We start from the raw sequence: 24,672 nt of genomic DNA on the forward strand, positions 1-24,672 counted from the left end.
AGAATAAATGTGAGAAAATGGAAGTAGCAGGTGGTGAACGTGTCTGAATACTTAACCTTTAAAAGAACTGCTTAAGGTAACAGCACTGTCAACTAAAACTAATTCGCATGAAAATAAAGTTATTATCAAGAAAAGTGCCATATTTAACATGCATATACAGCCCAATTTCCCTCTGGTTCTTGAAAAAAATGACTTTAAATATAATGAACAGTAACAAACAGTACAGATTTATTGTTATTAGTTAGAGAGAGAACTATTCACTGTAATTCAAAGTGCTTTTTCTATTGTGTTTTGTTCTATTGACAATAATACAGTAATGTGCCGTTTTCCTTCTAAATATACTGTATAATACATCATGGTTTCAAAGTCTCTGGGTAACAGTTGTTGTGTGTTGAATACGCCACCTTTAACACTGACTGATATGATCCGTCCTCAATTGATCATTTAAGCAGAAAATGAGAGACAAACAATAAATAACACTACTATAAAATTGCAAATCATATTAGTGCAGGGGTGTAAATATTTGCTCTAACAATGATCTAATTGTGATTCAATGCTTGAAAAATGGTGACGCGGTTTGCTTTAAATATTACAACCACAAATTCCATTGTCAGAAACATTTTTACACCCCTAATAATAATAATAATAATAACAACACTAATATAACATAGTTTTAATAAATAAGAACAGTGGGATTCATTTAATGCTTTCCGTGGCATTTTCTTCATAAAATCCTCAGTATTCCACCTCCATAGTCCATCCAAAGTCTTGAGGTTTTACCAAAACACCTTGTGCATAAAGGCACAACAGTAAATACGCTACATTAAACTGTAAAATCACCCGGTTTTCATTGCTGTTTATGTGTTTGTATGGGATTTAATACACTACTGTTCAAAAGTTTGGTTTTGGGAAGAATCTGGTATGTTTTTAAAGTCTCTTATAGTTGGCCAAATTCCATGTATGTGATGAGAAACACACTCGCCAGCCACTTTATTAGGTACACCTGTCCAACTGCTCGTTAACGCAAATTCATAATCATCCATTGGCAGCAACTCAATGCGTTTAGACATGGTCAAGACAATCTGCTGCAGTTCAAACAGAGCATCAGAATGGGGAAGAAAGGTGATTTAAGTGATTTTGAACGTGGCATGGTTGTTCGGCCAGACAGGCTGGTCTAAGTATTTCAGAAACTACTGATCTTTTAGGATTTTCATACACAACCATCTCTAGGGTTTACAAAGAATGGTCCGAAAAATAAAAAAATATCCAGTGAGCGGCAGATCTGTGGGTCCAAATCTGGTTTCTTGAACATGACAATAAGTTAACTGTACTCAAATGGCCTCCACAATCACCAGAACTCAATCCAATAGAGCACCTTTGGGATGTGGTGGAACAGGAGCTTCACATCATGCATATCCAGCCGACAAATCTACAGTGATGCTATCATGTCAATATGGACCGAAATCTCTGAGGAATATTTCCAGTAACTTGTTGAATCTATGCCAAGAAGGATTAAGGCAGTTCTGAAGGCAAAAAGGGGTCCAACCCTGTACTAGTAAGGTGACCGGTGAGGTGACCGGTGAGTGTATTTTAAAATCGGTGGAATAATTGTTAATTTGTTAACTAAATAATAATTGGTAAATAATGAAATTTTCTGTGTATACATTTGAAAATGTAATCTACTGAAGACAAACTAAACTTTCAGCACCATTAATTCACCCTTAAAGGTCCCATGAAGTGCTTTGAAATGTGTACTTGAAAATGTAACGCGTTATATTCGAAATGTAACGCAATTTAAACTCCAACATGAAGACAGTGGGACTTAGAGTAGCCCCTCCCCCTTTTAATTTTTTGTGAGAGTTGTTTAGCTTAAGCACATATCTGCTTGTTAAGTCGTGACGTATTAAATACTGTTTCCAGGTCCAAGCCGCTACTCATTTGAATTGAGAAGATATTAGTTTTTGACCACTTTTTAGTCATCACAAATTAAAGTGAATTTTGTATAAATCATGATGTACACAACAGTTTCTGGACTTGCTGCATCACAAACACCAACATTTTATCAATTTATAAAAAAACTAATCACTTTCTGGCCATTGGATATTAGGCATAGATATATATATATTGCGATAAAGATTTTCGAAAGAATTACATTACACTTACACTTACTTACACTTAAACATGTATTATTACCATTCGTTAAGTCTCCCTACACATTTTAAAACAGCGCTTGGAAGCTGTTTTGTGTGATGTCTCACTTAACAGGCGGATAGCATGTTGAAGGGGGTGGGACATGTGAGATAATATAGAGCATTTGATTGGTCAGAAGATTTGATGAAAAAAGTATGAGGTGACGTCAAAAAAACCTTGGTCTGTTTAGGTGGAAGTGAAAAACTGCAAACTTTGGATGTTTATATCTTCTAAATTCAAATTTTGGCAAGGTTTTGTAGCACACTAGCTTATAGAATACCTTAAAGGGTCACAAAACACCAAAAACACATTTTTTGAGATGTTGACAGTCATTAGGAAACAATTATTTAGCTAACAAGTGAAAATTGGTTGTTTTTGCGTTGTTTAGAGCAAATTCGTTCTTCCGGTTAAAAAAAAAAAAAAAATTACATTTTAAAGCTACGTCACGTCGATGAGATCATTGTGTAAATTCCAGCGTGGCTGTCTATACCGGGCGGTACAAAGTGACGTCATTGAGTTTTCGGCGTTTATTCATGAAAAAGACTTGGTTCGAACCAATCAGCGTGCTCTATTGTGAACGAGATGCAACTTCATTAATATGCATACAGCTATCAGCATATACCTTTCCCCCTCCTCACATGCCTCGCTCTTCACTTTCGTCCGCAACACCTCCCAAACCCCCACGCTTCCTTTTCATCCGCGACACCTCTCCCTCTTCTGGTAACATGCCGGATCCGTTACCCCGATCTGTACGATCTGGACCTCGCAATTTATAAATTAAGGCATAATAAAGCTTCGAAGACTCTTTTTACCTGTTACAGTGTTCAGAGAGACGCCACGTTGTGTTGCCAACTGTAATTAAAACTAGTAGTAGAAGAATTGTTCGGAGACATGGGTCGTCAGTGTTGCGTTTATAAATGTGCCGCAATGAAGGTTTTGTTTCTATTTCCCCGTGATGAAAGCACAGCTTGCGTGTGGACCCACGAGTGTGGATTACAGTGGTCTGCTAACACGTAACAAAAATATGTTTGTAAGGAACTTTTTTTTTTAACCCGAGAGCTTTTTGAATCTGGAAATGGTGAAATCCGGATTAGCCACTCGTCTTTTTTTTAAAAAAGACTTGCCTCTGTGAAAATCAGTTGTAGTGCACGTAATAATAGTGCACGTCCCCTTTTATGCAAACCCGTCTCTCTTTCGCCACTTGACACTCCCACCTGAACAAAGCTGGAATCACCGCCACTTTCCTGACTCGTTATTTTGATTTCACTGGGACTTCAAGTGTCACATGTTCCTTTAGAAATCATGCTAATATGCTGATTTGATGCTAAAGTCAAACTTTTGTGTAAACGAAGATTCATTTTTCAAGATTGATGAATGTTCATTCGAAAGAACAGCATTTGAACTGAATTTGTCATATTTTAAATGTCTATCATATCTAAAAAAAAATATTTCATGGGACCTTTAATAGATTCATGTGTCTTTGCTGAATACACATATTAATTTTGTAATTTTGTAACATTTGAACAGTAGTGTATGCATATTTATGAGTTTATGAACTGGCAGTGGGCGGGGCTTTCACCATTCTCCTCCTTGCATGGAAACTCCTCCTCCTGTTTAATAGTAATGATAAACCGTGTTTGTGTAGCTGCGTTCTGCTCGTCTGCACTAAGGTCTTGTTTCCCCGTCATCATGCTTGCATTTGTCTTCTCTGTGTTTTCCTCGAATTCATCCTCCGCCTCCATGTAATCGTCTTCTACGTCCTCGATCTCAATTTCTCTCCTGTTGTCTTGCTCTTGTCTGAGCCAATTGTGACCACTGAAGAAGCTGAGAACGGCCTCTTTGGCTACACCCAGTTGAGCAGATAATGTGTGAATGGCCTCCTGATCTGGATGTAGTCCAACTTCCTGAATGAAACTCTGCAGGATGGCGTGGGCTTCCGGTGGTAAAGACCTGCCTCCGAGATTTGGGGCCATGTAAGTGTCTTTAAGACTTCCGGCCATGAGATGGTGTTGGAGGAAGAGCTGATGGTGCTGAGGTGGAATTTTGTGCAGTTGTTGGTGCTGCTTTAGAGTCACCATATGCTGTGGAATCACCTTTAGAAATAAATGTAGATTGCATGAATAAAAATGAGAACAAGCCAAAAACATGCTTTGAGGTTATATCTAGCAGTAGTATTCATTTTGTTATGATTCTGTTTGCACATGTACTAAACGAATATAGTGTTGGTTTAAAAGGGACAGTTCACTCAAAAAATGACTCATTATTAACCCTCACATGGGCTGGATTCCACCATTAAATAAAAAATAATAATAATTTGCAAGTCATAATAATGAAAAACTTTTCCATAGTAATGGCTTACTTTCTCATAATAGCGAAATAATATTGAATCAACTTCTCTTAATGAGAAATGCTCTCATAATAATGTTTTTCAAAATAATGACTTAACTTCTCACAATAATGAGAAACTCTCATAATAAGGACAAAAATAATGTAATAATAATAATAATAATAATAATAATAATAATAATAATAATAATAATAATAATAATAATAATAATGACTTCTGTTAATGATGAGAAATGCTCTCACAATAATGAGATATTTTCACATTACAATGAGAAACACTCTCTTATAATAATAATATAGGTTCTCAATGACTTAACTTCTCTTAATAATAAGAAATGCTCTCATAATAATGAGATGTTTTTCATAATAATGACTTAACTTCTCATAATAATGAGAAACTCTCTCTTAAGGAGATATATTCTCAAAATAATGACTTCTCATAATAATGGCAAACTCTCTCATAATAATGACTTAAAGGGCACCTATGGTGAAAAATGGACAGACTTATGTGTAGGTATAGTGCATATACCGTCATATTGGGGTGATATAAACACACCCAGTCCTTTTTTTTTCAATTTAACAACATAAAAACGGTGGACCAATTGGAGCGGTTTTCAGAGCGACTGTAACTTGACGTAAGAGTGCGGTCCCCCCGCCCACCGAATTGATTGACAGCTGCACGTATTAACATGTCCTGGTAGTCATGTGTATGATCATACCAACAAGACCAGACGTGCGCAAAGCAACCGGGAATAAAAGGTCTGTTCAGTTCGATAGGATCATCAATCATCATCAAATGTGATCAAGAGTGAGTTTTACAGGTTTAAAATGTTTTAAAACAGTGCACGTGTGTAATGAAGTACAGAGATTTACTTCAGCTTTACTTCATCAGCACAGCCGTGTGTCAGAACAATTATACAAGAAGACGATTCAATCCCGGTTTGTGGACGTTACATCAGGTTTATTTTGTACATTAACATAACAGATATCCATACAGCAGTGGATATTAACCTATATCCTGTCACATTAGCGTGCAAAAACAGTGCAAAGCTAGACGCGCTCTGTCTGTTTCTCTGTGTGTGTGTGTGTGTGTGTGTGTGTCTGCGCTGTGTATCTGTGTGTGTGCGTGCGTGAACTTTGTAACGACATTGTGTGTGACTCATTGATGCAACTGCACAACAAACACTCATTGGTAAAGTTCTTACTGTAGTATTTCTCACAAACGCTACGTGAGATCTGCTTCCTTTAAGTCTGTCTGTTGTCTGACGCAGCCGAGGGAGGAGAAACGGTGGGATATATTCTCATAATAATGACTTAACTTCTCATAATAATGTGAAACTCTCTCATAATAGGGAGAGGAGATATATTCTCATAATAATGACTTCTCATAATAATGAGAAACACTCATAATAATGAGATATATTTTCATAATAATGACTTAACTTCTCATAATAATGAGAAATGCTCTCATAATGTGACATGTTTTTCATAATAATGACTTCTCTTAATGAGAAACGCTCTCATAATAATGAGATATGTTCTCATAAAAATGACTTAACTTCTCATAATACTGAAAATGTCATGATATATTTTCTTTTAATAATAATAACTGTTAACTGTTTCTGATTCTCAATAACTTCTCATAATAATGACAATTCCTCGTAATGAGAATTTTTTCTTGTAATAATGACTTACTTTCTCATAAAAATGACTCTCATAACAAGAAAACTTTAAGTTGAAATAATGAGAACTGTTTCTCGCCATTTAGAAAATGATTCTCATGATTTCAAGAAAAGTTATTATTATGACAAAGTAAATCTTTATTACAAGAAAAATATTCTCATTGTTATGAGAACATCATTATTAAAAACAAAGTCATTACTATGAGAATATATCACATTACTGTGAAAAAGTAATTATTGTATCTTATTATTGTGTTAAATTATTTTAACTTAATGACGGAAACAGACTTCCATACCCTCACGTGGTTGAAAAAAAAAATAAAATAAAAATTATATATATATATATATATATATATATATATATATATATATATATATATATATATATATATATATATATATATATATATATATATATATATAATTTTGATTTTTATTTATTATTTTTTTATTTTAATTTTATAATTTTATATATATATATATATATATATATATATATATATGTATGTATGTATGTATATACATTCATATATATATATATATATATACACACACATTCATATACATATATTTACATTCATATATATATATATATATATACACACACATTCATATACATATATTTACATTCATATATATATATATATATATATATATATATATATATATATATATATATACACACACACACACGCACTGAAGAATGTTGTAAACTAGTAACCATTGGCATTCATTTTAGGAAACAAGAAAGGGGAAGTCAGTGACTACCTCAAACTCAAACTACCTTCAATCTCAGGTTTGAAAAGAAACAAGTTGGGAACAATTGGAGAGTGAGTAAATAATAGAATTTTCATTTTTTTTATAGAACTATCTCTTTAACCACTGTTAATGTCTAGACTGCAATGAATGTAAATACTTTCAATTCCCCCATATAGTGGGACAGTATTGTTTATATCAATATATTATTTGATGTTGCAAAAACACATTTAAAAACAACAATGAAGGGAAAAAATAAGCTGTTGCCATATTGGTTTAAACGTGATGTTCTTTATATTAAGCGCTTTATCCTACACTTCTTGCTGTGCTGTCAGATTGGTGAGACATTTTATCCTCAGTGCACCACTTACATCTTACAACTGTATACTTACATGCAAATGTTACAAATATATGCAAAAACAAGATTATCTTAACAGCAAATGAGTCTGAATTTACATTTGAACTGCAGTGTTCCAGCTGTCATAGTTGATGCAAGCTAACAGTTGCAGACTTAATTTCAAGATTGCTTAATAAAATAAAATAATCTAAACACACTGAACCATTTAATATATAATGGCTTATACAGTTGGTCAAAGATTATACGTTCCTTTTAAAAAGCATGTATAAAACAGCAAGCATTAAGAGCACGTATAGTGTCTAGTGTTTTAAAGAATTTTTGAAAATAAAATGTTCAAAAGACATGCTACACTTTCTAAATTCACAACAGTGATTTTATAAAAAGTGAAAACGTATAGAATTAAATATAAAAAATGATTATTAAGAATATTAAATGCAAACATAGGGCTAGATTTATGAACAGCTTGCATAGGCGCAAATTATATTTTTTTCACGTTTAAGCAGTAGTGTTTTTACTCAAAACAAGCAGTGAAGAATAACACTAAAAATACAAGACAGCTGTTTTTAAACTGACCCTACTAAATATGCATTTGAAAGAGGTTCCCAATCAAATGCAAATTTTATGGGTGGGAAATATTTAAATGAAACGGAATCACTCATTAAATCACGCAACTGTCAAAAACACAAAACCGTTGTTAAAATGTACATCTTGTGGACTGGATCTGATATTAATACTGTCTGATTTGGCCTACTGTAAGTAAACGCAAGAATGCAAGCTGAGCACATGGTTGCTGTCCAGTTCTTTCACCTTCGTCCTCTACCTCTGTATTTAAGAGGTTTTTGTTGTTATCTTGTGGTCACTTACATTGAGCTTGTCTACTTTGTGAATAAGCTTATTATTTGGGCATGAAATAAATAAATATATAGACAGAAATAAAATAAATCTATACTCTTGTATAATATGTATACCATAGCTGCTTTTATGATTTTTATTAAGTAGGCTAACTTTGATATTAAGAATATTGATTATTTTCTTAGCACCCCCACATATTGGTTTAGCCACACCTTACCCCGATAGGGAAAACCAATATTGTGCCATACCTGGTCATTGTAAATCACATTTATATTTGTTACGATATTCATTTGTATTGCTCTTATTGCATTGGTTAATATGTAAATTAAATGTTATGTCTTAGCATTAATTTGCAGATGGCCTGTAAATTATACACTGAAAGTTCTACTCCAAAAATGCTATTTTGTCAAATCATGGGTGAAAAAATCTTTGTTCTGTCTAAAATTACAATTGTGATTTTTACATACATGGAAAGCATATTTGATGAATGTAATGTGTCTAATTTAATGTAATGTACTTTATTTTCACATATGTTATTTGCATTAAAGTGTCAAAGTATGAGTGAAATAATGTTACATTGTCATATCAAACATATCATTGTCAACTATATTTTTGTAAAAATGAAACAATATACTGACCTGTACTTAATATAATCACTTTTTTTTCCACAAATTTTAACAAATTGTAATATATTGTAACCCTAGTAGTTTGGAGTATAAGCTATAATTCTAATGTGTGATTAAAAATAATAAGGTTGAACTATACGGTGATTACTCAGAGTTAGGCCCACACGGAATCTGTGTGGGCAGAAATCCGCAGATTTTTAGCCTATCGTTGAGTCTATCTATTACTTGTGTAAATGTGTGTAAATTTATATTTATTTAGTTTTTAAATTAATTTCAGTAATATTATCGACTAATACGAAAGTGTTCAAGTGATTTATTTACAATACATTTTGTGAAGTAATTTGTTCTGTCTTAGTAGATATTTTATATCAGTGTTTCTCAACCACGTTCCTGGAGGACCACCAACACTGCATGTTTTGGATGTGTCCTTTGTCTGTCACATTCATTAGATGTCTTTCAGTCTCTGCTAATGAGCTGATGATCTGAATCAGGTGTGTTTGGTTAAGGAGACATGAAAAATGTGCAAAGCTGGTGGTCCTCCAGGAACGTGATTGAGAAACACTGAATTATTTTAGACTTGCTTTGTTTGCCAAATAAGTGGATCTAGATGGATTTGCATTGTAAACATTAAATAAAAGTTAAAAAGCTAATATTTTCATTTAATATATTACATTTTTAGTGACAATATACTCCTAAAACCAATCCGCATAAATCCGCAGATTTTTTGCTAAATTCTCAGAGGAAATAGCAGAAAATGTCTGCAGATTCTGTCAGGCCCTACTCACAGTGTACTGTAATTGTTTACTATATAGAAAGAGGAGTGCATGAGCACTAACCTGCAGTTGTTCAGTCAGTGGTCTTGTGTGTTTCTCCGAGTAGAACGTCTGCCCAGTATTGCTTTCCTGGTCATATATAATATCTCGCTCTGATTGGCTGAGGTTTAGAAACTGCCGTATCAAAGACAGGTTTTCCCACAAAGTACGATTCTGAGGAGATGGTTCCTCCTTCCAGCGTAGCAGCTCACACAGCCAGCCCTAATACAAGAACAGAAACACATCTGAGACAGTGTTGAAAATCTGATTCAATGCTTTATATTAACCTGAACCTTAATGTAATGTTTTAGGATCTCAAACCACTTAAAATGAGAAAATGTTATGATATAAAATGAATAAGAAATAATTAATGCTTTCCATGACATAAATATTTAAATATATAATAAATATTTATGTGCAGGAGATAAATATTTAATTTTTGAGAAATGTTTAAAATGCTGCAGTATTTCTAGGTCAGCACTCAAGTAACCATATGAGCGCCTTTGTTCAAAACAGATTTAGAAAATAAAATCTGATTTGAACAAAGAAAATGGGGGGGAGCAAAAGAAGACCGTATCGCTAGGGTTTTAGATTCTGGTCCCTTACTGTATATATTTTCTTATTAATACTAATTATTTGCATATATGAACTAAATATACATCTATTCATTTAAAATAAAGTAGTTCTTGCAAAAATATAAATATTTATTGTATTATATACATTAAATATTTACAGTCAGAATTATTAAACCCCCTGAAATATTAGCCCCCTGATCATTTCTTCCCCATTTTCTGTTTAACGGAGAGAAGATTTATTCAACACATTTCTAAACATAATAATTTTAATAACTAATTTCTAATAACTGATTTATTTTATCTTTCCCATGATGACAGTAGATAATATTTGACTAGATATTTCTCAAGACACTTCTATACAGCTTAAAGTGACATTTAAAGGCTTAACTATGTTAATTAGGTGAATTAGGCAGGTTAGGGTAATTAGGCAAGTTATTGTATAATGATGGTTTGTTCTGTATACTATCAAGGAAAAAAACAGCTTAAAGGGGCTAATAATTTTGACCTTAAAATGGTTTTTAAAGACTGCTTTTATTCCAGCCGAAATAAAACAAATAAGACTTTCTCCAGAAGAAAAAATATTATCAGACATACTGTGAAAATTTTCTTGCACTGTTAAACATAAATTGGAAAATATTAAAAAAATAAAAAAATTCAAAAGGGGGCTAATAATTCTGACTTCAAATGTACATATACAGCATTTGAATGATAGTAGTAGTTTTGGATAAAAGCTAAGATAAATGTATAAATGTGCTGGTGTAGCCTTTTTTGTCATGGTTTTTAATCAGCCTAAAAGTATTCGATTTCTCCTGTTCACATTTACCTGACTCTTGGCTGCAGAGACTTTTGCAAACAAGGCCTGTGACACTTTTGCCCGCCTCATTTCCTGCTGTATTTCCTCATAGATGCCGTAGTTTATTCCAGTATCATCGCATTCCACTTTCACTACAATATCCTTGGAAACAGGAGAGAGTTTGGCCTGTTGTGAGACATTATTTTATGACAACAACATTAGGAAAATGCCACTTATAGGGCTTAGTACGCCCAAAAATTTAAATTCTGTCATCATTCTGTACACAGCTTTTACCAGTTTTATTTGATTTTTTGTTCAGTTGAGCACTACATAGGATAGATTGAAGATTGTTGGAAACCTGTAACCATTGACTTTCATAGGAAAAACAAATATAATGAAAGTGACCGGTTACAGCTTTTCAACATTTTTCAAAATATCTTTTGTGTTCAACAGAAAAAAAAAAACAATAACCACAAACTAGTTTGGACCAACTAAATGGTGAGTATGAGTCCTTTCTTATTGATGTTTTTTTTTTTTTAGTACTATTTATGAAGTTATTATGAAGCATGCTGGATTGTGTTTTTTCAATATTGTTTACAAGTGATTTGTCTTTTTATTTGTTTGTTGTATCATGATGCTACTGCCCTAATTTAATTGCTCCAGGTGGGATTAATAATGTTGCTAAATGTCAACGTAAATGTTAAATGTAAACGTAAATGATGACAGAATTAAAAGTTTGCATGAGCTATCATTTAAAAATGTATTATTATTACTATTAATATTATTATTGCTGCTGTTATTTATTCATTTGAACAAGATGTGTTGTTTATTGAGATTATAGCACATTTTGATTAAAAAAAATGCTGCAAAAGAAAAAAAAGTGTTAAGGTAGGGTTCTTCATGTTTTTCAAAGAATCCTATAAGTATGATATAAAAACCTAGCAAAATTGTGAAATATTATAACAGGTTAATGTTATATTGAAGTTTAAAATGTACTTTACTACAGTGATTCGAAGTAGAATTTTCAGCATTGTTACTCCAGTGCTACCTGGTCATTCAGAAATCATTATAATATGCTGATTTGGTGCTCTATTATGATATATTATAACTGATATTTAATCATTAATAATATGATCAATGTTGAAATTGTCTATTGTCTGCTGCTTCACAGGTTTGTGAAATTGATGGATTTTCATTTTTAGGATCCTTTGATGAAATATCAAAATAACTTATTTGTTTGAAATGAAATATTTTTCTTTATAAATGTCTTTACATTATTAAAGACATCATTAATGTCTTTTGATGTCTTTTAGCGCTTTGGGTCTAAGAAAAGCACATTATAAATAAAATATATTATTATTGTTATTTTACTTTTTAGAATGGCACTGTATCATGATTTTCACCCATTAAAAATGTGATATAAAAATATGAAACACTGATTATAATTTTAAATGTTTCTTGAGCATTAGATCATCATATTAGAATTACAGTACTTCTGAAATTTCAAAAGACACCGAAGACTGGAGTAATCTTGCTGAAATGTCAGCTTTAAATCAAAGAAATAAGCAAAACTTTAAACAAGATTTAATAAGAAAACAGATATTTTGAATTGTAATTATTTATACATTTACGTTTTTTATTTCATAAATGCATCACGTCTGGACTTGCGGTCTTTACATTTTTGGTGCGTTAAAATTATTAACGATTTCATTCAAAAGCTTCATGATTCACACTTGTTAATTAATTACTTTATATAGCTATATTTTACATTCTTGGGACATACAAAACACTGACATTTCCAGGCACAATGCTTTCCTCAGTGCGTGAAATTTATTTTAAAAGTATGTAAAATAAAGCTATATAAGAACGAGTGCTATTCATGACCTTTTGAATTATATATATGCAGCCTAGGTTAGCAGAATAAGCTTGTTCTTTAAGCATAATAATTATATTATTAGTGTTCACTGCTAAATTTACTTCTTTATTTATTTAATGACTTCTAAATTTCCAAACAACTATGATAATTTGCCAATGGGTCAAGTAAAATAATCTTATTTCATTCCAAAAACAAGATCATTTTACTTGCCCACTGGTAGATCATTTAGTTTGTTTTAAGGAAAACCCACTTAATTTTGACTTATTATTTCTGAAAACAAAACAATATTTTTAATTTGTCTACAAAATGCTTCTTGTTTTAAGAATTTTTAGATATTTGGAATAGAAACTTTCTTCATTTTTTGCAATGTATGACACATGTCAGGTCTATAATCAAATCTGAGGGTGAACCTGAATGGGCAGAGGTGAGCTTGTATTAGTGTTGTAGGCAGTGTTGAGGTTTCTCTCTCGTTCCTCCACATAGATGGAGTCTCTCTGGCTCTGTGGAAGCTGCAGGAAGCCCTGCATGGCTCTCAGGTTCACTAATAGAGACTGAGATGCACATCTTGGGTCCTCTTCCTTTCTCAAGATCTCCGATAGCAGGCCCTGTTGCAAGATAATATCAGCGGCAGATACTTTAAAATGTGCACAGATACACATGTAAGAGGTATGCAATTTACAAACATGACTATGAAATTAAACAGTTATAAAGGAATAAGTCTTATTCCTTTTAATTCGGCTGGAATAAAAAATAAGTTAAAATCCAATGAGGTCAATATTATTAGCCCCCTAAGCATTTTTGTTTTTTGATTGGCTACAGAACAACCACTGTTGTCCAATGACTTGCCTAGGTAACCTAATTAACCTAGTTAAGCCTAGTAATTAACCCAACTTAAATGTCACTTTAAGTTATTGGAATTGAGCTATTAAAACCATTATATTTAAAGATGTAGTGAGGAAAAAAATCTTCTCTCCACTAAATAGCATTTGGGGGGAAAAGTTTCACATGAGGGCTAATAATTTTGTTTTATAAATTAGATATATATTTTTATATTTGGGTCGAAGATGAAAGGGCTTAGAAGCATAAAAACAATAAAAGAGTAATGACATAATAAATGGCCTACATTACTAATTAAATGTCATTTAAATTTAACATTTTTTCACTTCACGTCATAGGTTTTACCCATTCTTTTTTAATCATTTAATGTATAATCAAATTTAGTATGATCACTTATTCTTTTATGTACTTTAACAAGTATAGGTATAAGTTTGTTGTTACATTATTATATATAGGACAATGATGATATTTACTACAACTTAATCACAGCAATTGCGCATGTTAATTACATTTACAGTAAACAAAATGGTCAATGCTGTTCAAAACATGCATAGCAATTTCAACTGATTTGAATCGAATTTGATTTGATTTTCAACTGGATCACTATGAATCGTTACTTCCATACTCAAAGTATAAAAATAAATGAAAAAGTAATAATAATAATAATAATAAAATATTAACAACAAAAACTATAGGTATATTAAAAAAAAAACTTTAAACCATTTGTTACAACTCAATCGCCTCAATTGCACATATTTAGTGTGATTAACACATTGGTTGATGATGTTCAAAACATCCATCGCAAACCAATTTGAATCGTCACATAAATGATGATTTTCAACTGGCTCACAAAGAATTGTTACAATGCTAAAAATAAACAAAAAGTAATCATAATAATAGCAAAAACTATACAGATACTTAAAAACAAACTTGAAATGATTTGTTACAACTTGATCGCCTCAACTGCGCATATTAAAAGCATTAACAGTAAATACAATGGTTAATGTAATGCTGTGCAAAATATGCATCGCAATTCATTTAACATCTCAACCTATTTGAATCATCACATATTTAAAATGATTTGAAACCGGCTCATGATAATATAAAAATAAATTAATAATAATAATAATTAATAATACAGATATATTTAAAAGCATAATAATAATAACAGCATGATAATATTAATAATAATAATAATAGGCGACACAGTGATGCAGTGGGTAGAAAGTTTGCCTCACAGCAAGAAGGTTGCTGGTTCGAGCCTCAGCTGGGTCAGTTGGCATTTATGTGTGGAGTTTGCATGTTCTCCCCGTGGGTTTCCTCCAGGTGCTACAGTTTCCCCCAAGTCCAAAGACATTTAGTACAGGTGAAATGGGTATGCTAAAATTGACCGTAGTGTATGAGTGTGTGCGTTTCCCAGTGATGGGTTGCGGCTGGAAGGGCATCTGCTGCGTAAAACATATGCTGAATAAGTTGGTGGTTGTTTAGTATGCTAAAAACAGTATGCGAGCTGAGTAGTATGTTCGAATTCACAGAATTCGAAAAACAGTATGTGAGAAGTACTCTGATGACCTACTACTTCCGGCAAGATTCTGAAGTGCACATCCAATGGATGTTACACTATTCCATGATGTACTACAAGAGAAATCATGAATGGGAGTAAAGCGACACACCTAGGTCACTTGATGACGACAAAATGGCAGATGTAGTACATCCCAGTTCCATTCATACTGCTCGCAATCATACTGCATAGAACATACTATTCTAACAGCCGAGTAGTACATTTAAATTTAAATGCAGTACCGAGTAGTAGGCGATTTTGGACACAGCAATAATCTGAGAGCTTAACTGAAAACAAACGGAAGGTGCATTTTCTGATTTCAATTTTAGATTACAGAGGCAAACAATTTTTTTCTTTCTAAACGACATGCACAGATGAAATAATCACCACAAAACTAGCAATATGAGCTTACAAAATCAATAATATTAAGTCTGCTTAAACTAAAAATAAAAATACAATAATAATCCAGCCAAATCCTTAATAAAAGTTTTGAAATTAACTCAGAGATACTGAAACGACATTGATGATTAATCATAAATTCAGAAATGGTCATATTACCTGTGTCCTGTTAATGGCAACTCGTGCAAACACAGCTTGAGAAACGCCTGCCCTCTTTAGCTCCTCGCGCACCCAGTGGTAAATTTCAGGTGACACGTCGGTGACAGGAGAAGGACACTGAGTTACTGTTGGAGGCGACACATTGCATTTGGGAGGAGTCTTTAGAGGTGCAGGATGAGGTATGTGCGAGTGGGTGTGAGCGTGTGTGAGGAGCTGGGACATGGCGTGTTGCTGTGAGAGAAGCTGAGCCATAACTAGACCAGGCATCCCAGCCTGCATCTGGACGACACCACGTGACTCTGCACTGCTGCCCTCCATTGGCTGCTGGAACATTGAGGGCTGACTGGAGGACGAGGGCTGAATGCACTGCCTGCTCATGTCACCTGACAAGAGAAATAAACTTTTAGTACTAACAGTATTTCTACTAAAATCAATGGAGCCCTTTTAAAAATCTTATCTTACAGTTAAAATCACATTATTTTGAATAATAATTTTTTATTACTTTTCAGTTTGTTATATATTTAGTGTTTTAGTTTAGTAAAGGTTTTATTTCCAAATTAATTATTTATTAGTTTTTTTTTACATACACTACCATTCAAATAATCAAGAAATTATTAATATTTCTATTTAGTAAAGATTTATCAACTTTATAATAAAAACTGACTGTAAAAACTATTATTATTATTTTTTTTTTAAGTCTGTTTTTTGTTTTCATTAAGAAATCCTAAACAATTATTAGTTTCAAGAAAAATATCAGCACAATGGTTTCTAAAATGAATAAAGAGAAACATTTTATTGAGCATAAGCTTATTAGAACAAGTTCTGAAAAATTAAATGTTAATAATATATTAATATAAATTACTTCATTAAAACAGAAATGAACTACTTTAAATTATATTATTTCAAAATATTTTAGTTTTTTTTCCAACTTTGTTTTTATTGATTTTAATTATATTACAAAACCCAGCAATCAAAACAGAATATTAACTTACATAATATTTCAAAATGTACATTCCCACCCCAACATTTATTAAACAGAAATTACATTTAACTTAAATTATAAAATAAAATAAAAATACATTTTATTTGACCAATGTCTGTCCGTATATAATACTACTACTACTACTACTACTACTACTACTAATAATAATAATAATAATAATAATAATTTACTGACAAATTTTCAGGATATATATGTAATAAACAAAGTTTTGTTCCAAAGGAACAATATTTCAGTTTCTATTGTGTTTTTGATCAAATAAATGCAGCCCCAATCAGAAAAACTAACATAAACAAAATCAATTATTATACTACTATTAATTCATTATTACATTAATTTACAATGAATTATCTATTTTGTTTATTAATTATAGATACAATTAATTGTAAGTTTTAAAACTTTTAATATGTTAAAATATATATTTACCTACATTTATAAATGTTGTATAGTTTTTAGTTTTTTACAGAAGCCTGCTTCCGCCAATAAATACAAAAACAATAACAAGGCATTAATAAGGAGAAACTTTCTAGGTAAGTGATTATTAAGTCTTTTATTTTTTTTTAAGTTAAGAGAAATTAAGTAATTAAGTAAGTCATTGTTACGAGACAAATTCTCATTATCATTATTATTATTATTATTATTATTATGAGACAATATCTTGTTATTATAAAAAGTCATTAATAAGAGAAAATATCTCATAATTTTGACAAAGTAAATATCTTAATAATAAAATAATCAATAATTTTTATGTTACTTATTGCATTATACATTATAAATTAAACCAAACCATAAAGTTGTTTGCAAAATAAAAAAAAACACTTAAAGGACAGCTGAATAGCATTCATTGTCCCTGCTTAACTGATTTTATAACGTGAACTAACCACAATAACCTGTATTGTCAAAATTTCATCCCTATGAAATTATACCATTTGAATATTACTTCGATACATCCAGCTAATAATTAAATACTTGGTAACTATAATATTAAAACTAGCATTTTTTTCATTGAATTGCTACTCACCCATTATAGCTTTTGTCCTCTTGTAGTGTTTGTACCACTGGCCGAACTCTTGACACCTCGCAGCAGAGATGCTGGCATAGTAGGTGCCATTTACCACGGATGAAATCATGCTCTTTCATATGAAAAACACAAGAGAAGTTAAAATGTGTTCATGTGCAAAAAAGTCACAATAACAAAAATTGTGTGCTGTATTTTCAAGAATATAAGAAATATGTAAATTTTTTAATTATCTGATAAAAATAATAATAATTAGGACCGAAGCTGAATGATATTTAACAAATGCACCTAGTTTTGGTTTTATTTCAAAATCAATTTGTCACAATCATTTCCATCTGTTTTATTTTGTAGTTTTTTTGTTGAATTTATAAACATCAATGTTCCATGACACTTTTGGAGAATTATGGGAAAAACTTCTATTAAACAGCCAGCAAATGGTTCGCTCTATTAAAGCAATAAGCCCTTTCAATAGGTACGGTGAAATTACATTACTCTGCAGTAAATTGAAATGTGTTTTAGCATGAACAATTTACTTTAAAAAAACATGATGAGTAATAACACTGCATTATTCAAATATACTTATTAACCACGGCATATGAGTGATAATACCTTCTTTGACAGAAGACAAATGTTTAACAAATTTAAAGACCCTTCAGTATTAATATATCAATATTATTAAACCAATTATCAATACTATTATGTCAATATTATTTAACAAACATTGCCTTGTGCAAAATACTTGCAAGTGCAATGGTTAAGATAAAAAAGATGTACATTTTTATGCATTTTCACAGCAATTTAAGCAAATAATGCCATAAGTTTAGAGATAAGCCATCACAAAATCAGTCATCTTAGGCCATAAATATAAAATGGCCCTGCAAAATCCTGGAGGGACTGATTAATGGGAACACTGAGTGATAAAAATAGCACATATTTTATTTACCAGAGTTCCAGTAAACACTGACCAAAAGTAAAATGGGGAGAAAACAGAGGATTTGTGGAGAAACACAATAAATTCATAGTCCATTCTAGTGAATTATTCATTGGATATATTGTGATTTAAATAGGGAGAGCAGACCATAAATGTGCATTATACTGTGTATTGTGTTTTTTCATACTATTACCACAGAATACAAAGAAGAAGTAATAATAATCAGGTGGGGGGAAATGCAGCAGTCTGAAACAAGCTCTTCCAATAGATCTTTTTTGTTATATCATGTAACATTAAAGCACATTGTTTTCAGATACTGTATATACAGTATATATATATAATATTTAGTGCTTATCAAACTGCTGAATAGGGATTATTTGTATCAGTAATATGTTTCAGTCTTGTTAAGTACAATTTCCTCAAACCAGCAGTGCCTTCCACAATCTAAAGTTTACTAAACATTTTTTAAAAATTGTGAAAACATTTAAGGATTTTTGTTATATGTTTTTTTGCTTGTTTGTTTGTTTGTTTATTTATCTGAACAATTCAGTTTTGACCCAACCTTTTTCCCCCATAAAGCATGGTACAGTAATTTGCCATACTAAGTCTACTAAATTAGGCTGACTAAATGTGTCCAGAACGGATGTGCTAAAGATTTTTGTCTTCTTGCTAAATACATTTAATAGCTGGTTCTCAAACTAGGGATGGATCTTAATGGTAGGTTGTTTTCTTCGATGGCAAGAGCTTCTTCGATCATAGTTCTGTTCTTTATACTTAAGATGAAGCAATTAGCACTATTTTGTTCTGTACCTACATTCGAAGTCAGAATTATTAGCCCTCCTGAATTATTAGCCCCCCTTGTATATTTTTCCCCAATTTCTGTTTAACGGAGAGAAGATTTTTTCTAAACCATTTCTAAACATAATAGTTTTAATTACTCATTTCTAATAACTGATTTCATCTTTGCAATGATGACAGCACATAATATTTTACTAGATATTTTTAAGACACTGGTATTGAGCTTAAAGTACAATTTAAAGCTTTAATTAGGCAAGTTAGGATAGGTTTGTTCTGTAGACAGTCAAATAAAAAAATTGCTTAAGAGAGCTAACAATTTTGACCTTAAAAAATACAATTTGCTTTTATTCTAGCCAAAATAAAACAAATAAGTCTTTCTCTAGAAGATTTTTTTAATTCCTTGCTCTGTTAAACATTATTTGAAAAATATTTGAAAAATATATTAAATAAATAAAATTAAAATCACAGATTAATTTTGACTTCAACTGTACATGCTATTAAGCTGAATGAAGCATTAGCGTACAAGCTGTTTTTGGTAAAATACAGAACGTTTAAAATGCAAGTAGGCATATAATACTGTCTTTTGTTTAGATACTTGTACTACTCGACACAGGAAATATGAAATCCTAAATACAATAACTTATTTAGAGGTTTAGAGTTTTCATCATGAATCCAGTTATACTACAAGTTCTATAGCCATTAGATATTGCATTGTTACTTTTTACTAACCCTATAATGTATTTACAGTGACTAATTATATACAAAAAGATTTTTAAGAAGCCATACCTGTGATAATGGACACTCTTTAGCCAATGTGCTCTGATTCATCTCTTTTAGTAGATCCTTCAGAGCATTTCTGACTGTAGAATGAGTCCATTGCTCAGCGGGCAAGTCCTCTAATTTAGAAACACTGAGAAAGAGAGAGAGAGAGAGAGAGAGAGAGAGAGAGAGAGAGAGAGAGAGAGAGAATGTGCGTGAGTCAGTGAGAAAAAAAAACAAAAACAAAGTAGAAAAACAATGTACTGCAGTAATTAATTACACTGTGGGACATTAATCACAAATAATTATTATTTCACAAATAGCCACATTATTAAGTGTTTATCCTCAAAACTTTAATAGCTATAATAACTTTTAATAATTTTGAAATTAGTTTTAATACTAAATTGCCTGCGAAAATTAGCCTTAATCATAAATCAGTTTTAATTCTGAATGTTTTGAGAGAAACGTGACGCTCAGAGTAAGAATGTGTGTGTGTTGTACCTGTGCAGCTTTATTCTTAAGGTGATGACGTGGTACAGGTCTTGAAGCATGTCTCCTACTGTTGCATCAGAGATGTCTGTCACGCTGGACAGAGCCACAGGGTTCCAATGGCCAACTTGAATCTGACCTATTGCAGACATGAACATTATTACAATATATGAATACTACACTACCTGACAAAAGTCTTGTCGTCGATCGCAGTTGTAAGAGCAACAAACAATAACTTGACTTCTAGTTGATCATTCTACACATAAGCAGTAAAATTGGGCACATGTGTGGATTTGAAAAAAATAATAAAAACCAGTACAAGGCAAGTTAAATTGTGTGCATGTTGATGCTTTTTTATTGTGTAACTTATTAAATATATTAAATTGCTATTAAAAATTATCAGTTAGATATAATTGCTGAAAATATTTTTTAATTGTATGTACTCTATTCAGAGGCATGGGATTGGGAAGATTTAATTAATACTTTTATTTATTAAATATATTAAATTGCAGTTAAAATGATCAGTTAGCAGCAATTGCTGAAAATATTTTTTAATTGTATGTACTCTGTTCAGAGGCATGGGCTTGGTTAGATTTATTTAATACTTTTATTTAGCATGGATGCATTACATTGATTAAAAACACTGTTCTTGTGACCTTTCCATTAATCACAGAATCCTGTAAATATTCTATCATGGTTTCCATTAAAATTATTACATTTGCTCACCATTTACAATGGCAACTGGTTTGCACAATTCTTCAAAATATCTTATTTTTATTATCTTTATTTTACGTTCAGGTTTGAAACACTTGGAAGAGTAAATGATGACAACATTTGTATTTTTTAAAATAAACTATCCCTTTAAGCAAGACTAACATTTTCAGCACAATGAATTTAAAGGGATAGTTCAACCAAAAATGAAAATATACACATTATTTAAGTGGTTCCAAACCTTTATTCTATTGAACACAAAACAAGATATTTTGAAGAATGTTAGAAACCATAGTAGGAAAAACAAATACTATGGATGTCAATGGTTGTGAGTTTCCAGCTTTCTTCAAAATAACTTCCTTTGTGTTCAATAGAAGAAAGAAACTCAAACAAGTGAACAAGTGAAGGGTGAGTAAATATTGAAAGAATTTTCAGTTTTGGGTGAACTATTCCTTTAAAAAACATATTTTGAGCTCCAAATTGCATCCTAAAATATATTAAAAAATAAAATATGTTTACAAAGTTTCTATATCACATTTGCTAAATCAGCATAGGCATGATGAGAATAAAACACTTCTTTTTTTAAAAACAGTTTTGCCCACACCAATTTTTTTAAATGCTGATTTTATGTATAATGCATATAATGTAAGATAATATGATGCAGGTTGTAGTTTTTTCATAGTCACAGTCTATTCCGTCCCTATCCTTTAGGCTTAAATATTCAACTGGAATTGAGTGTGTGAATTATTCATCAGTGTGTGTGTGTGTACCTGTAGCCAGAGCTGCTGCGGTGTGTGTGTATCCCAGCTCTTGCAATGCAGCTTCTGTAATCTGGCTGAACAGCAGGTCTTTCTTCAGCAGCACAAATTCTGCATGCTCCGGCCTCTTCCCTTCGGATGGTGGGACATCACTTTGCTCCACCATGCAGAATACTGGAAGCAAACTACCTGCGTTGAAAAAAAGAGGGACTATATTACTCAGAAAATGGCATGAACTGATATGGTATACTACTTCTATGGTCATTATGAATACCTTTCCTCCTGTTAGTGTGTGATGTCTGTTTGGAGCTAACAGGTGTGACTCCAGGTACAGGTAGATCTCTACAATTCTCTATACGGGCCATTTTACAGGGAGGATAAGAGGGCTCACACAGGGCCGGCCCCTGGGCACTACTAGTAGTCGCCAAATGATCCATCACTGTTTTTAATCTTGGATTTCACCAACCTTTAGAATAAAAAATTATGTATAAATTATTTATAGTCACACATACACATTATTTATGTATATGAATACTTCAAATGCAAATGTCCAACTGTTGTTTTTTATTTTTATCAAGGATTTTTATTATGAGGACCTTATGTTTAGGTTTAGTAATTTCACTTCAACAGCAATGAAAATGTTAAGTCAATTTAAGTAAAATTACTGAAAATAAAACATAGGAGCCTCATAAAAATTCTAATTGAAAAGAAAACATGTCAGATGGACCAAGAGGATTTTGCATCTACAGTCTATAAATAATTCATATACTTTTTTGTCTCATCTGTCACAGCCCTATTATTCCTAAATATTACATTCTTATTAATACATAATAAATATTAAACACAAGTACATTCTTATTAAAGGAAAACAATATCACACGGAGTAACAAGTTTTTGCATCTAAGTACAAATATATGTATTAGCCTAAATAAACAATTCTTCATAATATTTTTAATCTCAGCTATGACAAACCTATTATTACTACATGGTGAATTATTCCAGATACTATTCACATATACAAACATATTATAAATATGCATACATCTCCATACATATAAAACACTATAATTGTGAAATATTTGACAGAAACCCTGCTAAACAAAACCAATTTAAAACAGCATGAGTCTATTATCACCGTGACCAGTTTCGTATGGTTTAAGATGCTCAGACTGATCTGCTGTCTGGTTCTAAGGTTTGTCTACTTTTATGATCTATTAATGCAGCTTGTCTCCCAACAAAACCAAGCGAAGACTTGGTTTAACAAGCTTGGAGACCATCTTAAACCAGCTGCGACCAGCAAACCATTTTAGGCTGGTTTAAGACGGGGTTTTTTTCCAGCCGTGAAGCGCTGCTACAGGTGATGTATAGCCTAAATACCCAACATGTGTCTTTCTTCTTAATCTGTAGGGTTATTATACTTACTTTAGCGACTGCAATACTGTTTTTACCGGTGGTTTATAATCCTTCAGACGGGTATCCTAACATGCCGACAGACCGAGCGCTCGTCCCAGGATCGCTCACTAACAAAAACACTGGCTCCAGAATCAATGCGCGCGTCCGGTGAAAAGACACTCGAGAACGGCTTTTATCTCCTGAGGAAAGGTCTTTGTTCTTAGCAAATGGTAAAATCAGACACATTTAAATGCACAAAAAAGGGTAAACGCGAGGAAAAACGGTTCGTATTATATTTTGTGCGAACAGAGATCCGTAATTAAATCTCTAGGCGGCCCCACAAAGCATCATCGATGTGATGTCACCAAGTGCAGACCAATCCGTTTCTAGCGGAAGTGCCTTCTGTCAGAATACATGACTATTATAGTATGGCAGGCTGTTTAAACATTTAATAATTAATATAGCAAGCTTCATTTGATCTCTTGGCTGGTCAAAACGCTTAAGTTATGATATCTGATTGTAGTTATCAATTTCAAAAGCACAATTCTTTCTATTTGAGTCAACGACAATGTCTGACTTAGCTTACATTAAGTATTTTGTCCGTTTTCACATTTGTGGCCATATAGACAGCTAAATAGAAATTAATTTGTAATTTCTTTTCATTTTTGCAATCTTAAAGTATTTAAAGGGACAGCTCCCCAAACATTTAAAATTTTGTCATCATTTACTCACACTTCTCTTATCACAAACCTGTTTGAGATTGAACACAAAAGAAAATATGTTAAAAAATGTTGGGAACTGGTAACTGTTGACACCCATGGTATTTGTTTTTCCTATTATGGAAGGCATGAGTGACCATGCAAATTGGGACATCGAGTAAAATGGACCATTTATGGTTCTTATCTCTTTAAAAGTTATAACAATTCAATGCATCTTTATTTCTTTTACAATGTAGATTGCGTCAAAGCAGCTTAACATAGAAGTTTTAGTAAAA

General features: G+C 32.0%; 1 protein-coding gene across 2 annotated transcripts; it reads right to left on the reverse strand.

Moving 5' to 3' along the window:
- Positions 1 to 206: 206 nt before the first annotated feature.
- satb1a (SATB homeobox 1a) lies at positions 207 to 24,003 on the reverse strand. Of its 2 annotated transcripts, none has more exons than XM_056480291.1 (11): positions 23,709 to 24,003; positions 22,561 to 22,752; positions 22,299 to 22,475; positions 20,830 to 20,956; positions 20,356 to 20,479; positions 17,844 to 17,955; positions 15,823 to 16,205; positions 13,277 to 13,471; positions 11,021 to 11,152; positions 9,647 to 9,844; positions 207 to 4,283 (listed from the first exon to the last, which is right to left on the reverse strand). In XM_056480291.1, exons 2-11 carry the CDS (start codon positions 22,721 to 22,723, stop codon positions 3,732 to 3,734), a joined length of 2,163 nt encoding a protein of 720 aa, XP_056336266.1. In that variant the 5' UTR covers positions 22,724 to 22,752; positions 23,709 to 24,003; the 3' UTR covers positions 207 to 3,731. The 2 variants fall into 2 exon arrangements, with proteins under 2 accessions (XP_056336266.1, XP_056336265.1); XM_056480290.1 differs by having other exon boundaries at positions 11,021 to 11,176.
- Positions 24,004 to 24,672: the final 669 nt, after the last annotated feature.

This window comes from Danio aesculapii, chromosome 19, assembly GCF_903798145.1.
Source record: "Danio aesculapii chromosome 19, fDanAes4.1, whole genome shotgun sequence".
Classification (NCBI taxonomy): domain Eukaryota; kingdom Metazoa; phylum Chordata; class Actinopteri; order Cypriniformes; family Danionidae; genus Danio; species Danio aesculapii.

Excerpts from the sequence above, each read along its gene's own strand:
- satb1a (XM_056480290.1), bottom strand. The coding sequence starts at position 22,723 with ATGGATCATTTGGCGACTACTAGTAGTGCCCAGGGGCCGGCCCTGTGT. Across the intron at positions 20,957-22,298 it reads CGCAGCAGCTCTGGCTACAG|GTCAGATTCAAGTTGGCCAT; the intron begins GTACACACACAC and ends TGTCTGCAATAG. Across the intron at positions 16,206-17,843 it reads GAGGACAAAAGCTATAATGG|GTGACATGAGCAGGCAGTGC; the intron begins GTGAGTAGCAAT and ends TTCTCTTGTCAG.